This window comes from Budorcas taxicolor, chromosome 3 (genome assembly GCF_023091745.1).
Source record: "Budorcas taxicolor isolate Tak-1 chromosome 3, Takin1.1, whole genome shotgun sequence".
Classification (NCBI taxonomy): Eukaryota; Metazoa; Chordata; class Mammalia; order Artiodactyla; family Bovidae; genus Budorcas; species Budorcas taxicolor.
The window spans coordinates 59,562,685-59,579,893 of NC_068912.1; the positions used below are offsets into that span (position 1 = coordinate 59,562,685).

The 17,209-nt window shown below is 44.5% G+C and overlaps 1 protein-coding gene across 1 annotated transcript in view; it reads left to right on the forward strand.

Annotated features, from left to right (window-relative positions):
• Nucleotides 1-10,947, forward strand: part of LOC128045112 (uricase) — a 33,167-nt gene extending 22,220 nt beyond the window's left edge. Inside the window, exons 5-8 of the mRNA XM_052637574.1 lie at nucleotides 4,077-4,263; nucleotides 6,076-6,199; nucleotides 8,837-8,920; nucleotides 10,873-10,947. Coding sequence (XP_052493534.1) covers nucleotides 4,077-4,263; nucleotides 6,076-6,199; nucleotides 8,837-8,920; nucleotides 10,873-10,947 — 470 coding nt within the window. The remainder of the gene's footprint in view (nucleotides 1-4,076; nucleotides 4,264-6,075; nucleotides 6,200-8,836; nucleotides 8,921-10,872) is intronic.
• Nucleotides 10,948-17,209: the final 6,262 nt, after the last annotated feature.

Here is a 17,209-nt window from a genome sequence, read left to right on the forward strand (position 1 = left end):
GTGGAAGCAATTATCCTTTTCATGACAGGATTTTTTTTTTTCTTGGCTCAGTAAAGCTTTGTGCTTTGTGACACCTGATGCGTAGGTAAGGAATCAGGCTTATTTTCTATTAATTTGCAGTGAGTTTCTTTCCCTTAGAGACCTGAAGGGGTAGGATGTATGCTTCTCTGAGAGATAAACCACAATCTGTTAAGTGTGTAGGAGGACACTAAAAGCTGGAAAAGATTATGTTCTAGCAAAGGAAAATGCAGAAATCTTCCTTTTGTGTTATCCATAAACATGGCAGAAAGGCAAAAAAGAGCTGATTAAGTGGTTTCATGGGAAGTAACCTAGAAAAGGACAGTCTTTGGGGTTGAATTATTTCTTGTCTTCTAAACTGAAATCTTTTTTAGAGTGTGTGAAGTATCATATTTTTAGTTGATGGGCCCATGAATTTGAAAGGCTCAGGTTCCTACTAGTGTTCAGTAAGCTGGGGCACCGCCAGCAGAAAAGATAAAATTAGCTCCCAGATTTCATCGAGGGTGTCTGATGTGTGCCAAGAGAATTTATTTTTCACATTCAAAGAGAATAAATTTTGTTGTTGTTGTTCATAGAATGATGAGCATACCAGTGTAGATAGTTTGCGTTCTGCCTAAACCATGGCAGTAGTGAACCGTCTTGGAGAATGTAAGATGTTTTATACTGCATGAAACTGAAGCCAAAATATATTAGAAAATACAACTGCTTTCTCCATTTTCAGATTCTAAAGAGAAAGTAGATAATTTCAAAGTTGCCTAGCAAACTGACACTCCCCAAAGATGAGCAAATACCACCCCAGGGCCAGAGGTGGATAGGAATGGCACGTCAGAAGGAGTTTTCAGAACCCAATGATCCTTTGTGAAACATGGGCACTATTTACAGGGGGTTGTAGTCAGTTAGGGCAAAATCACCTTAGTAACTTCTGTAGAGCATTTCCAATGGGGCAGCCATTTCACTGAGTCCTTTATGTGTGCTGTGTTAGACATCTATCACCCCTAGGAAATAGTTATGATTATCATCTTCTGCAAATGAGAAAATCAAAATAGGGAAGGTTAAGTAATTCTATCAGGGAAATACTGCTCATAAACAGGGGAGGAGAAGCATGAAGAGCACTGGAATTGAATTCAAAGGATCAGAGTCCCAAGACTGTGGACTCAGCTGTATGGAACACAGTCCCAAGACTGTGGACTCAGCTGTATGGAACACAGTCCCAAGACTGTGGACTCAGCTGTATGGAACACAGAATCTGGAAATCCTTTTACGATTGAGACAGCTGAGGGGTCCAAGTCTGGTTGGCTCACAGAGATGCTGGTGATCAAGGCCATCTATATAGGAAAAGTGAAAATGGGTAAAGTTTGCCTTTGGTTTCTCTTGCCTTCTCTTTATCCACCTTCAAGGGTTCCCACCACTTGTTCTAACCCCACTCCTGATTGCAAATTGAAGTCTCATTTCTAGAGGATTTTTTTCCTAGGGGGGATTACTATTAGAAGTAAATTATGATACCAGTTTATAAAATATTAAGGAGTCACTCCTTTAAGGGGTCTTGGTATTTCAATAGGAAATTTTTGAATGATAAAATATTTTCAAAGCACCTAGGGATCATTTCTAAAAGTCATGCTTTATTTCAAACCAATGGGGATGGTATTTTTCAACTAGGGGCTCTGTTTGAAGCCCTCAAAGCACATTGTGGAATGGTGGTGGCAACTTTCTTGTCTCTTGGAAAGTCTTCTTTTATTACAGAAATGGAAAGAGAGAATTGAAAGGAGGAGGAAGCATTCTGAGGATGGGAAATGATGCAAAAGGGGGGAAGAAAAGCACGAAATCTCATAATGGGGTGGTGAGTTCAAACTCCACCTCTGCTAGTGTCTAGCCATGTGACTAGGATGCATGTTGGCAGTCAGGACCTTCTCAGTCAGTGCTGATGCCCTCCCCTTCTACCCCTGCCATACTGTCTGAGAGCTGAGAGGAGGGGCCAGATCAGGAAGGGAAATGCTAGAGACTGATAGAGGAGAACTGTCTAGAAGAAAAACACACTAAGTTATGAGGCTAAGTTGTTAAGGTGAATCAATGGCAGTGCATTCATTCATTCATTCATTTAACGGATATTTATTGATTGCTTCTGTAATTCTCTTGGGTCTGAGACTAGACTCACTTGGATGAACTCTACACTGCATTTTGAAATGCTGATTTTGCAGAATTGTGTCTTTATACACTTAGAACCTGATAAAGCCAACCAACTTAAGGTATTAAGTCCAGGTATTCTCTTGATCCTTCTTCAAATGAAGCTTCCAATGAGAACTTCGGAATGTTAAACAAATACCGTTTTCTGTCTTACCACATTATTCTAGAATACTCTGGCCAGAATGCTTATTTAAGCAGCACATATTTAATCAGCAGATCTACCACTAACCGTGGCCCCTGCTCTCTCTGGTAGGTATACACATGTGGTTGGGAAAATATAAAAAATATAGCCATTGTTTACCTACTTGTGAAATTCCACAGTTCCCAAGTTAACCGCAACAGTTGAAATCACATAGGATGATGTAAACCATTGGATTATTAAGAGCTGTCTAGGATTTTAATGGACGATCATGGATTACATTCTTGTTCTTCAACCAGGGCCATGTGCAACATAGTGATACGTGATGATATACCTCCAGCTTTTGACTGAAGATTATAGGTCAAAAGGGGTAGATATTAGTCAGGACTAATTTCAAGATCTAAAATAGGTCGACCTTAGTCATCCTGCTTGGACTATGCTATTGGCAGTTTGCACTCAACTGCTCCTGGAGTATACCGGCCTCACCAGCCTGCACATACAAAATAAGGCCATGATGATGTTAATTCCTGAATTTCCCTGGTCTTGTAGTTCTCTTATTATCACACTCTTGTACCTCTCCAGCCCAACTCTCCCACCTTCTCCCAGCTGGGAGGGCTGTCTCACAGGGGCTCAGGGGGAAGTCTGCACCCACTGACAGCTGCTGCCTCACAGCTCTGTCCAGCATCTGCTGAGCCAGTTACCACTGCTCCTTGGGAAGAAAGCTGCTCTCCACAGACACTGTGTCCTGGGCTTCCCAGTGTGTCAGCTGGTGCCATGTCCTCTTCAGGCTACACCAAATTGCTGGAGCTGCAGTGTGTTCCACAGGGAAAAAGAAAGACTCTGCCCCGCACTAACTCAGTACCCTGCCTGTCACCTGGGCCCTGAGCTAGGACTACCTCACATAAGCAAACAAGGTTTTCAGATTTTTGCTTCTCTCCCCACCACCTTTCCAATGCACCTCATGAGGTGATGTCAGGGACTGCCAGAGAGACATATCATCTCCTCCAATATTTTCAACTCTGCCCTCTCTCCCCAAAGTCCCCACAAACCAACTTTGCCCCCTCTAAGTCCAGTCAAAAGCTAAAAACCTTTATGGGTGTCCACGTATGCAATCTATAACTTATGGATCAGTGGTCTCATCTTCCTAGTCTCCATTTAGGCTCATTCGGGCCCATGCTGCTACCCATTCATAAAATTGTCTGGTTTTGCTCAGTTCATAAACACAGGGAACTGAGGGGTCTGATGGGGTCTGAGGGGTCTGGAGCCATTTGGCAGTACAGAGAACCCATATGAGAACCACCCCCAATTGAAGGCATCACAGTGCTGGACAGAGGGGCTGCTTTTGAGGAGTTTATGAACTCTCCAGCATGACTGCCTGCTGGGGGAGATGGAGCTCAAAATGTGGAAGGTAATTTGGCCTAGAAGACACACTTGTATGTAGCTGAGGAAAGGTTCCTGTGGGCTTCAACACAGGATGGAGGTTCAGTCTCTGCCCTTCAGTTCTCTTAGGGCATGAGAAGGCAGGGAGTTATGGAATTCAGATGGGGGAAAGGCACACCATCTTCATCCCATGGTCTGCAGAGGGGACCAAGAGACAGAACACTCGGGGAGGGATGTTGCTCTCTGTACAGACACGGTGTGCCATGTTTTACTGACCCCAGAATCCTCAGGGCTAGGCAGCAAGAAGGCACTGTTTCCTTTATGACTTCATCCCCTCTTACCTTTTGACTTAAAACAGGACCTCCAGTCATTCATTCCGGAATCAAAGACCTCAAGGTCTTGAAAACAACGCAGTCTGGATTTGAAGGATTCCTCAAGGACCCGTTCACCACCCTCCCTGAGGTGAAGGACCGGTGCTTTGCCACCCAAGTGTACTGCAAGTGGCGCTACCTCCGGGGCAGAGACGTGGACTTTGAGGCCACCTGGTATGGAGAAGTGCTAGGGTCTGGCACCGGCGCAGGCAGTGTCTGCTCTCTTCTCCAGGGCCTAGGAGTCTTCAATCTGAAAAAGAAACTTGGAGGCCGTTCAGTGCAGCCTCCCCACTGTAAGAAATCCCTTCTGATGGAGAACAGAAAGAACACTGGTCTTACTCTGAGTTAGTAAACCCGCACTTGAATCTTAGATGCTCTTAGCTATGACAGCCTTCAGTGGACTGCCTGACTTCGCTGATGCTCTCTTTCCTAACTGACTAAATCAGTAGTACACAAACATGATTGGGTATCAGAACCACTTGGAGGGTTTGTTACACTGTAGCTCACTGAGCCCATCCCCAGAGGTTCTGATTCTGTGGCCTGGAATGGGGCCTGAGAACCTGCATTTTCTAACAAACTCCCAGGTGTTGCCCATGCTGCTGGACCAGAGGCCACACTTCCAGAATCACTGGATCAAATGAGGATAGTGGCCTTGTCACTTCATAGTAGCTGCAGGGAGAGCTAAACCAGGCTGACCAAACTCATCCCAGTCTGTCAAGGGCTTTCCAGATTTTAACACTGAAGGTCCCATGTCCTAGGAAACCCCTTGGTCCCAGTCAAATTGGCCACCATAGGCCAAACTCAAAACGAGATGACAGTTACAGAAGCATTTTCTAAATGATAAGTTCTTTAACATTATAAAGATATGGCTTTTATTTTAACATCCTTGACAAGCAGCGATTAGGCCTCTGAATTCCCAGTTTGCTTTTGACCAGGTATCTCATGCCTTTGTCGAAGTTCTAATTGTTAGAAACTTCTACCCTGTGATGAGCTAGAATCTGCCTCCAGTAGCTTCCTCCCACGGGCAGAGTTTGCTCTACTCCTTTTATTATAGGCTAGGTTGGAAACACTTGAAGAGAACCTCACCTCAGTCTTTTTTTTTTTTTCCCCCTCATTTTTAAAAGTGTTACCCATGGGCAGCAGTCTGATGTATTTATGTTGAAATGAGTATGAAATTGAGATAGTCAGGGTACTAGTTGGGCCTCCCACTGAGGAAAGGGACTGAGAGTGGATCATGTAATTTTTAAGCTCATATTCCTTCCAAATTGGGGATAATAATAATAGGAACTGCCTCAGGTACACTGAGAAAATTTAATGAAGTAATCACATAAAACACTTAGCCTACAGCCTGGCATGGTAAAACCCCTGAAAAATGCAACAATTCAAGCAACCAGCCAAGCCAAGCAGAACAAAGTTTAGAATATGAGGAAGTCTTCTTCATAAATTCTTCAAGCATGGAGGGAAATTTACCCTGGAATGCCCATTGAGTCCTGGTGCCAGATTATGAAGATAGCCTGGTTATGCTCAATATGTCTGTTGACTGGTGTGTGTGTGTGTGTGTGTGTGTGTGTGTGTGTGTAAGGAAATGAGAAGTTAGTTTTTTTTTTCTTTTTGGCATTATAATATATTCCCATGCTGTGCTAAATCACTCTGTCGTGTCTGACTTTTTGCGCCCCTGTGGACTGTAGTCCACCCGGCTCCTCTCTCTATGTGATGCTCTAAGTCAGAATACTGGAGTGGGTTGCCATGCCCTCCTCTAGAGGATCGTCCCAACCCAGGGATTGAACCTGCATCTCTTAGGTCTCTTGCATTGGCTGGTGCGTTCTTTACCACTAGCGCCACCTGGGAAGTCCCTATAGTCCTCTCTAAAGCCAGCAATAAAATTGTTTTTGGGGGGGTTGCAGAGAGGTCTGCACATCTTAGTTTCACAGTGAATTCCCAAAGACCACCCTGCGGGAGCCCTCAGTTTTCCTTTCTGTGTTCTAGGGAGGCTGTCAGGAGCATTGTCCTGGAGAAATTTGCTGGACCCTCTGACAAAGGCGAGTACTCGCCCTCAGTCCAGAAGACGCTCTATGACACCCAGGTGCTCTCCCTGAGCCAGCTTCCTCAGGTGTGTTTTGTCACTTGCCATTCTGAAGACTGAGAGAACTTTCTGTGTCTCCTGTGAGCTCTGAGAAAGAGCTGAGAGTTAAAATAAGAAAGTGGAAGACACATGAAAAATGACATCTGTTGTTGCTCAAAAGCTTGTTATAGCAAGTGAGAAAAGAGAAAAAAAGTGGAAAAATCTGTGCAACCTGAAAACATAGGCCACTGCTGTAGTTCTTTAGTTTTTTTGAAGATTCTAAGTCTCTTCAATCTGCTACAATTTGAGTATTATATTTAGGACACTCGAATGGCCTGAAGGAAGGGTAATTATCCCAAGGGTCTATGTTTCAGGAGAGCTAGAGAATGAAGGATAGAAGCAGAGAGATTGCATCCTTTCATCCATTTGATATTATTGGATGTTACTATGTCTCTATCAGCACATGAGAAAATCGGATAAATTAGACACGCTGCTGCTGCTGCTAAGTCACTTCAGTTGTGTCCGACTCTGTGCCACCCCATAGACAGCCACCAGGCTCCCCCGTCCCTGGGATTCTCCAGGCAAGAACACTGGAGTGGGTTGCCATTTCCTTCTCCAATGCCTGAAAGAGAGAAGTGAAAGTGAAGTTGCTCAGTCGTGTCCGACTCCTAGCGACCCCATGGACTGCAGCCCACCAGGTTCCTCCGTCCATGGGATTTTCCAGGCAAGAGTACTGGAGTGGGGTGCCATTGCCTTCTCCGAAATTAGACATAGAGTCCCATAAACTCTACCCTCAATGAGGTCATCATTCAGTGAAAGAAGAAAATAAGTAAGTTAACAATTCAATAAACAACAGAATATTATGGAAATTCAGAAGACGGGGCCTAACTCAAGTATATGGAAAGTACCTGTCAGGCTCTCTGGAAGGAGAGGTATTTGAGTTGAGCCTTAAGGGACAAGTAGGGGTTTTCTGGGTTCATAGTCAAGGGTGAGGGAGGGGTAGGTATGGACAACAGGAGGCAGCATGGAACAGGCATTTATTGCTGAAGGTCTGCCACATGTGAAGCTGCAAGAGTGAAAGCCCTACCATGTGCCTAGAGATGAGGTGGAAAGCAGGTCTGGAGGGCTTTGTGGTCTTTGTAGAGTCTATATTTTATCTGGAAAAAATCTTAGGAGCCACTGAAGGGTCTAAGCAAGGTGCCAAGCTACCACCTTTGCACTCTAGAAAGACTGCTCTGAAAGATGTGTGATAGATTAAAAGGATGATGGGCCATAGACAAGGAGACCTATTGGAGGTTGTTGCAGGAAGCTGGAAAGGAGGGCATGAACCATGGCCATGATGGGATGAAGAGGACAGTGCTATCCTTAGATCTGGGCAAGAGGGATGCCCACCATGGCCCAGAGACCCCCTTCAGGCCATCTTCTAGCTATGCTTCTCTCTACTGGAAGAGGCACTTCAAGGCAGTGAACACTTCAGGAGCCCATGCTTCCCCTTCTAGACCATTCTCTGGGATGTTTGCCGTCAGGCAACTTGACATGCAAGCTGGAATATCCACCCACATGAGTCCAAGAGAGAGGATAGGGTGGTCCAGGGGTTGGGGGCTGGCTCTTCCCATGCTACCAGGTCCTGGCCTGATGCTGCAAGAAGTCAGAGGATTTAAAATTTGGTCCTGGCCTTCCAGATAGTTGTGAAGGACTATCTGTTAAGTTACAGAGATAGAACATATTTCTGTCTCTGTATTTTAGCTTGATTCATAACTTTAAATCTTTAAACACCTGGTATGAGCGTGTGCTAAGTCACTTCAGTTGTGTCCAACTCTTTACAACCTTACGGACCATAGCCCACCAGGCTCCTCTGTCCATGGGATTCTCCAGGCAAGAATACTGGAGTGTGTTGTCATTTCCTCCTCCAAGGGATCTTCCCGACCTAGGGATTGAACCCACGTCTCCTGCATCTCCCGCATTGGCAGGTGAGTTCTTTACCACTAGTGCCACCTGCTGCTGCTGCTAAGTCGCTTCAGTCATGTCCGACTGCGACCACATAGACGACAGCCCACCAGGCTCCCCTGTCCCTGGGATTCTCCAGGCAAGAACGCTGGATTGGGTTGCCATTTCCTTTTCCAATGCATGAAAGTGAAAAGGGAAAGTGAAGTCACTGAGTCATGTCCAACTCTCAGCGACCCCATGGACTGCAGCCCACCAGGCTTCTCCATCCATGAGATTTTCCAGGCAAGAGTACTGGAGTGGGGTGCCATTGCCTTCTCCGACTAGCGCCACCTAGGAAGTGCAAAACATCTGATGTGGGGACCTCCAGATGCCCTCACTCCAGGGCCTGCAAATGTTGAGGACAGGCCTGGAGGGGAGGGTATGGGCTGAGCAGGAACTGAGGAGGTTGACGGGCCAGCATCTGGGGGCCAGCTGGATGCTGAATATCTCCCAGGTGTCTGACCCCAGGAGATTTTACTTTTCTGAGAAATGGATTTCATACACAGAGGGAGGAATGAGTCCATCATTTAATAATAGTACTAGTGAGAGAGAACAGCATCGAGCAGTAGAGGAACACCAGAGGGTGTCCCGGAGACAAATGTGGAATCTGAGTAATGAGCTATTTGGAGGCTGGGGGCGAGTAGTGATAGAGACAGATTCCCAGTTTTCCAACGTGATACATATTATTGTGGATTCCAGATAGAAGATATGGAAATCAGTCTGCCGAACATTCACTACTTTAACATAGACATGTCCAAAATGGGACTGATCAACAAGGAAGAGGTAAGAGAACTTTTAAAATATTTAAAGCACATTTCCCCTGCCTTGCTCACTTTTTAACCCTCTTTGTAAACTTGGGGTGGTACAACTGCCACAACTTTTAATAGCTGTTGCTGTTGGGATATTTATAGTTGCAACTGTTTAGAGCCCACTTAAGACTCTGGCCTTTCAATATCTGAGGCTGGGATGCCCTAGAAGTGGATGAATGCTTATAGAGGAGGCTTGAAAGTTGCAGAGAGTAAAAGACAAAGAAAGAACAGAGTGTGCCCAAAGAAGCAGCTCTGAAATCCACTTCTCCAAAAGGTGCCACAGAAGGTCACAGCTTCATTATTTTTCCATCACAAGGTGATGAGAAGAAAGGAAGAAGATTATCTTTTTATTTTCTTCTATCATCCCTAACTTTTAGATAGTCAGTTTGAATAGCATGCGATAAACACACACAAAATGAAAGATATTTGTGTTTCTAATTGCAATTACAGCAGGCAAGACGAGGAAGTTCAGTTTTCGAAAGGAAACCAGGCCTTAGAAAAAGCACTTAACCATGACTTGCTTTTAGCCATGGCAGAAGGTTCAGCCAAGTTAGCGTGTCTCACTAGCCAGCCTGAAGTCCTAACAGATAGGCTTGCTCAGTCCTGGGAGATCAGAACTGCCCCTCCCAACTTGGATCACTCTCAGATTGGCAGGACTTCTCTGATCCATCTTCCCATGGGCTTCCAGTGTGCTAAAAAAAGCACACCATTCTGTTGGCCGCTTCTAGTGTGTTGGGGAAGTGAGATAGGAAGGGACCCTCTATTACCATGGCTGCACAGTCAGAGGATCATTTCCTTTGATGGAAAAAGGTCAGTGAAGGGTGTCCAGAAGGTCCTACCTTCTGGGCCTGCTGCCCCAGGAGCCTTATCAGTCACAGCCGTCTGGCCAGGTACCCTGTTTCTGTTCTGTATGTTATGCTCCATCACGCTCTGTACTGCGACAGCTGTGAGGGAGGCTGGGGAGTAGCGCTGGGTAAGTAAGGTCATGCTGAGCTGCCTGGTATGGCTGAAATAGGGCGCCGAGTTGCAGAGGAGGACAGTCACTGTCCATTCAGCTGGAAGGAGAGGCAGCACTGTTTACTTCAGAGGATGGAGGAGATGTAGATTCCCAGAATGCCACTGTTAATTTGGATGTAAACACTTTTCTGACAGCTTACTTTCTAAAGGGAAGGAAAGAGACATGTTCAGCAAAGATGAAACCAATGGGCCCCAAACAGAGAAAGGTTCAGGCTCATGGGTGGAGCAGTGCTTAGCTCAGGAACCCCAACCTAAGGAGGAGGGTCTCCCAAGTCTCCTGATACCCCAGGCCTGCAGTGATCCTAGCTCGATGGTATTCTGGTAGACTGAGGCCACTGTGTCTATTGCTCTAAGAAGTCAGACTCAAAACTTCCCCTGGAGACCTGCAGGCAGGAAGGCCTGAGATCCTCTGGGTCAGGCTCTGTGTAAAGGCACCCAGGGGGGTGAACAAACTGTCCCTCTGTGTTTGCACCTTGAGGATGGCTGGTCACTCTTGGGCCCTTACTCAGCAAGTGCCTACAAAGTGAGGGCAACATATGAGAAGCAGGGAGTCAGGACACAAAGAAAACAGCAGAGAAGTGACTAATGACAGAGTGCAGGACAGAAGAACTGCAAATGCACAGCTGCCTGGAGCCAGTTAGCATGGGGCTAAGACTCCTGAGGACCTCAAATGTTCCTGAGGGCATGACAGTATTGTAGCTTTGGACAATGATTGATGTTCAAAGTGAGTCATCAAGCGAAGGCCAAGTTGTGTTCGCTACACTCTGTTTAAAAAGCAGGGATATGTAATGCATCTGAGAAACATTTATATACTGATAAGTAAAAATTTTTGAAAAACTCTTTAATTTTCTGGAAAATTACCTCATCTCTCTTCAGTGTCTCTGAAGTTGTCCTGTGGTTTTTCTACAGGTCTTGTTACCATTAGACAATCCATATGGCAGAATTACTGGTACAGTCAAGAGGAAGCTGACTTCAAGGCTGTGACACTGTGGCCACCAGTGGGAGTCCATGCTCCATTGAGGCATTCCTTAAGCCACTTGTGATGCTGGAAATCGTAATGCATAGCCATGCAAATTTTCAAGCTAGTATGTGGATTTATAGTGTTCATTTTCCTCCTATATGAAAGAATTCTTCTATACCTAGCTCAGCAAAGTGTTTTGGGATTAGTAATTAAAACATGTTTTGTGGATACAGTTTACTTCACAAATGCTGAGTAGTGTTAGAATAATCATAAATCAGTATTTCATTGTAGTGGTCTTGGGCCTTCCTATCTTAGAGGAGCTTTAGAATACATTCAATAGGAAGATAATCATGAATCAATGGAGGTGTGATAACAGTTAATCTTGTGAACAAATTTAAGAAGCCAGCATTGCTTTCATCCTACTGATGCTAAAACTTCCGCCTTGGCAATGCAGAAAATGTAATGATAAAGTAATATTTTGAAAAATATCACCATTGCGACTTCAATTAGACTGAATACTTGAGTTCTTAAATATGCTCTAGCATATGTACTATTGGGAGTTTATTTCTACTCTAAAAGTACTTTTGAAATTTTAATGTATTGGTTTTATGATTTTTACAGCCCTTAAAGAATGTTTAGTACACATTGAGGCATTGAAAAAAAGTATAAATTGTTTTTCTTTGAATAATGCATCACTTTGGCACAAAGAGTCACATTTAATAAATGGTAAGTCATTACCCAGGTGGTTGAATATACATATAGAAAGAAGACTAAAGACTATATGTATGAATGTATCAGCAGTGATGATTCCTGGATGGTGGGGTTATGAGGGATTTTTATATTTTGTCTAATGATTTTCTGAATCTTCCAGATATGATCATTTATTACTTTTATAATCAGAGAAATAAATATAATTGATTATTTAAAGATATATGCCTATTTGAATGGTGGTTATCTTTACATCAGTAAACTAACACTAAGTGAAAGTGAAGTGAAAGTGAAGTCACTGAGTCGTGTCTGACTCTTTGCAACCCCGTGGACTGTAGCCCACCAGGCTCCTCTATCCATGGGGTTCTCCAGGCAAGAATACTGGAGTGGGTTGCCACTTGTTGTACATATACCATAAAACTTCATAAACTGGAATTTTAGAAACCCATGACTAAAAGTTGTTAACATGAACATTCCTCCATTAAAAAATTGTCATCCTGCTTATTTAACTTATAGGCAGAGTATATCATATGAAATGCAGGTATATTATCACCCTGCTTATTTAACTTACATACAGAGTAGTACATCATACAAAATACCAGGCTGGATGAAGCACAAGCTGGAATAAAGATTGCCAGGAGAAATATCAATAAACTCAGATATGCAGATGACACCACCCTAATGGCAAAAAGTGAAAAGGAATTAAAGAGCCTTTTGATGAAGGTGAAAGAGTAGAGTGAAAAAGCTGACTTAAAACTCAACATTTAGGAAACTAAGATCATGGCATCTACTCCCATCACTTCATGGCAAACAGATGCCGAAACAATGGAAACAGTGACAGACTTTATTTTCTTGGGCTCTAAAATCACTGTGGATGGTGACTGCAGCCATGAAATTAAAAGATACTTGCTCCTTAGAAGAAAAGCTATGACAAAACTAGACAGCATATTAAAAAGCAGAGACCTTACTTGGCCAACAAAAGTCCGTCTAGACAAAGCTATGATTTTTCCAATAGTTATTTGTGGATGTGAGAGCTGGACCATAAAGAAAGCTGAGCGCCGAACAATTGATGCCTTCAGACTGTGGTGCTAAAGAAGACTCTTGAGAGTCCCTTGGACAGCAAGGAGTACAAACAAGTCAATCCTAAAGGAAATCAACCCTGAATATTCATTGGAAAAACTGATGCTGAAGCTGAAGCTACAATACTTTGATCACCTGATGTGAAGAGCTGATTCACTGGAAAAGACCTGGATGCTGAGAAAGATTGAAGGCAGGAGGAGAAGGGGATGATAGGGAATGAGATGGTTGGATGACATCACCAACTCAATGGACAAGAGTTTGAGCAATCTCCAGGAAATGGTGAAGGACAGGGAAGCCTGGTGTGCTGCAGTCAATGGGGTCACAAAGAGGTGGACATAACTGAGCAACTGAACAACAATGATTAAAGATCTCCATTTATTTAAATTTTTTGTCTCCCTTTTTATAAATACATACCCATGAGTACTTAGTATTATTTGACAATTCTGCATTCAGTTTTATAATACTATTACTTAAGGTGCCATGTTTGATTGCACAATCTTGTTTAAATCCTGACTCCGTCTCTTACTAGCTCTGTGACAAGTTTCCTCATCTGTAAAATGGAGGTGAACATATAGAACCTACCTCATAGGTTCTTTTGAGGATTAAATGAATTAATGTCTGTAAAGAACTATGGTAGTAAGGGGGCTTCCGAGGTGGTGGAGTGGTAAAGAGTCCCCCTGCCAGAGCAGGAGACACAAGAGACAAGGGTTTGATTCCTGAGGCGGGAAGATCCCCTGGAGGAAGAAATGGCAACCCACTCCAGTATTCTTGCCTGGAAAATTTCATGGACAGAGGAACCTGCCGGGCTACAGTCTATGAGACCGCAGTTGGACACATCTGAGCAACTGAGCATGTGGTAGGTTTTACACCTGACATGTAAATTTCTGTATGTGTTTGTTAAATGAAAACTTCTGCCTTCTTTTCATTTGTTTTTAGACCTACATGGAAAGTTACCATTGGACTTTGTGGGTGAGATGAGAGATGGGAGGTCTGAGAGCAGCAAACTCTAGAGGGTACTGCAGGCCATTCTCAAGCTGCTGCTGCTTAATGCAGAACATGAGATAAGACGGATGAAGTACCTTGATATAGAAAGTTTTGTGCTGTATTGATTACTCTCGTTACAAAATGTGCTTTGACATCATGTAACTTGCATGGACAAATGGCTAGTACATTTTATTCCTCTGCTGATTTCATAATTCTGTGCAAAGAGGAATTTAGATTCTAACATGATTTTTCCTAAAAAAAAAAAAAGAAAAGAAAAAAAGCTTAATTAGTCCCATTTTACTCAATGGTCATATAAATCTTGGAAATACTATATCTGTTTCAGAGAAGAACAGAATTCTTAGAAATCGTAGTTTACTTTATAAATATATGCATTTATTATAATGAATTGAAAAAGAACTATTGGAGGTTATATCCCAGGTATGTGGCAGGAAAGTCTGTAGTCTGTGAAAATTTCAAGGAACAATTTCCTGTTTTGTGTGGTCAAGCCATTCAAGATGGCTATTCTCTTGTTCTCTGTGCAGCTTCTGCTCAACCACGTGACTGCCTCACTCACGTGACTATCCAGTCCTCTGAATCAGAGGGCTTAATCAGCAACTGCCTATGTGCTTGTCCCCTGCCCCAGCTGCTGCTTTCCCTGGTAACTGATGAGCCAACTTGATGTCAATCCCCCCTATAAAGGGTAGCCTCCTTCCCTAAATAGTGAAGACTGCAGCCATGTCCTGCCTGTTATTTGCCAGACATGGCAGAATGTTGCTCCAGGATCCTTTGTTTTCTATGTATAAGACATCAAACCACTGATGTCTCTGGCGCTGTCTCTGGGCTCTATCTTCGGTCTTGAGCCTGGGCAACTACAAGGCTTGCAGGCCTGTGGGTGCAGCCCAACAACTGGCAAGCCAGCCAAGAGGCCAAGGAAACTCCCATGAGTGCTGTGATATCAGGAAATAAGGACAGGAAGTGAAAAGCTGTACGGGTAACCCTGAGGTGACTAGCATGTGGGCCTGTGGCAGTTGACCACCATGAGACCTGTCTTCCTCTTCCGTTATATTGATGATACCCCATAAACTTCAGTCTCTTTCCAGTTAAAAAGTAGCCCTGTGCTCATGGCTTATCTGACTGCATGGGGTGGCTGGTGAATACAGACAAAATGCCAGGACTTAGATTATCTATCAAACACTTGGGGGTTACCTGGTCAGGTAAAATAAGCGTGCTCCCAACCTACCATCCTTAAAAAATAAGCCATTGACACAGGTTTTAAGGCTATTAACTCAGGGACAGGTTTGAGAATTGGATGTGGCCAGTTACCTTGAAGGGTTTAGTTTGGGGCCTGTGGCAATGACAAAATAATAGAGCGCCCTTGGACTCCTGGCCCCAGCTCTGAAGGATGCAGTGTGATGCAACAGCAATGATCTGTGGCCTACAGTGCCTTACAACAGGTGGAAGACATTGCAGCAGGCACCTGAGTCATCAGGCCACAAGAAGAATGACTGTTCAGAGTCTAGACAGCTGTGTACACCTGACACACAGGGCCCCCCTTGGTACTGATGGCGAGCAAGGATCCCACTTTGCCAGCCATGAAGTTCATTCGTGGGCTGGGCTGATAAGAAGTCATACACTGGTGTTTCCACCTGCCTCACCACCCCACCACTGCCAGACTAATGGGAAGAATGAAGGGGCTACTTCAACAATAGTTGAGGTTGCCAACACATGGATACATCCAGGAACAACTGTCCCAGTGCCTGTGCTGTGTTAACCCAGAGGCAACCAGCCCATACCATTTGATTTCAACTGCTGACCACCACAGGACCACTGCCAACTATGGGTCAGGACAACAAATCACTTTTACCCTGACCACAGGGTCTATGCTGAGGGGAACTGGCAGGTAAGTCCCCAGTGCTTTGGTTTTGCTGCATCATGGGAATAGGATTAAAAAAGGATGTACAGGTTTCATTTGTCTTCTACCTGGCCCCACTTAAGACTCCTAAGGACTAATCTGGGCCTCTGCTGGAGACAAGCACCATTGTATTGGGTTGGCCAAAGAGTTCATTTGGGTTTTTCTGTAAGATGCTATGGAAAAGCCTGAAGTATTTTAGGCCAACCCAATATTAAGCCTGTGGTCTGTTGTAGGCCATCTCTCCTGGATTTGGCCTTGGCTGTGGGCACTGAGGGTGGACAGGTGGGATGGTGCTGCTGGCCAGGACAAAGCCCACGGGCAGGAGTGGTATGACCTAGTGTTTGTTAAACATCTCACATTTCATCCCTAGTCTGACCAGAGGGAATCTGTGCACAGCGATGGCCACACTTTAAAGGAGTCTGATTGCTGGGTCGACAGTGAGATGCTCTTGTTGCTCTCTGGACTTGTGTAGAAAACCGACATAAATGCCTGGCTTACTTTTGATACTCTTTAGCCGCTTGGGTCTGTACTGCATTTGTGGTATCTGGGTTGCAGTGTACTCTACACACCTCACTTCAGGGATATCTCAGAAGAGGGGTGAACCAACATGGCAAGGGACATGCAGGGTACAGATGAGTGGAGTGCATGATTAGGCCATTCAAGATGGCTATTTTCTTGTTCTCTGTTCATCCCCTGCTTGACCAGTCCCTGCTTCACTCATCATTGTCCAATCCTCTGAATCATAGGGCTTAATTAGTAACTGCCTACATGCTTGCCCCCTGCCCCAGCTGCTGGTTTCCCTGGTAACTGATGAGATAGCCTGACATCAATACTCCCTATAAATGATAGCCTCTTTCTGCCAAGTAATAAAGATTGCCAGGTCCTTCCTACCTGCCATCTGTCAGCCTTGGTGCGGCTCCAGGACCTTTGTTTTGGATGTGCTTATTCCCAATAAGTGTTCCAGGCAAGAGTACTGGAGTGGGTTGCCATTTCATTCTCCAGGGGATCTTCCCGACTCAGGGATTAAACCCAGGTCTCCTGTGTTGTAGGCAGACGCCTTACTGTCTGAGCCACCAGGCTGTGCAGCGCAGGAGTGGCTGAGAGGAGATACCCTGCATCCAAGGTAAGGAACAGCCATGAAGAGATACCCAAGTAAGACGGTAGGCGCTGAGAGAGGGCATCAGAGAGCAGACAGACTGAAACCACAATCATAGACAACTAGCCAGTCTGATCACATGGACCACAGCCTTGTCTAACTCAATGAAACTAAGCCATGCCATGTGGGGCCACCCACGACAGACAGGTCGTGGTGGAGAGGTCTGACAGAATGTGGTCCACTGGAGAAGGGAATGGCAAACCACTTCAATATCCTTGCTTTGAGAACCCCTTGAACAGTATGAAAAGGCAAAAAGATAGGACACTGAAAGATGAACTCCCCAGGTCAGTAGGTGCCCAATATGCTACTGAAGATAGTGGAGAAATAACTTCAGGAACAATGAAGCTATGGAGCCACAGCAAAAACAACACCCAGTTGTGGATGGGTGATAGAAACAAGATCCAATGCTGTAAAGAGCAATACTGCATAGGAACCTGGAATGTTA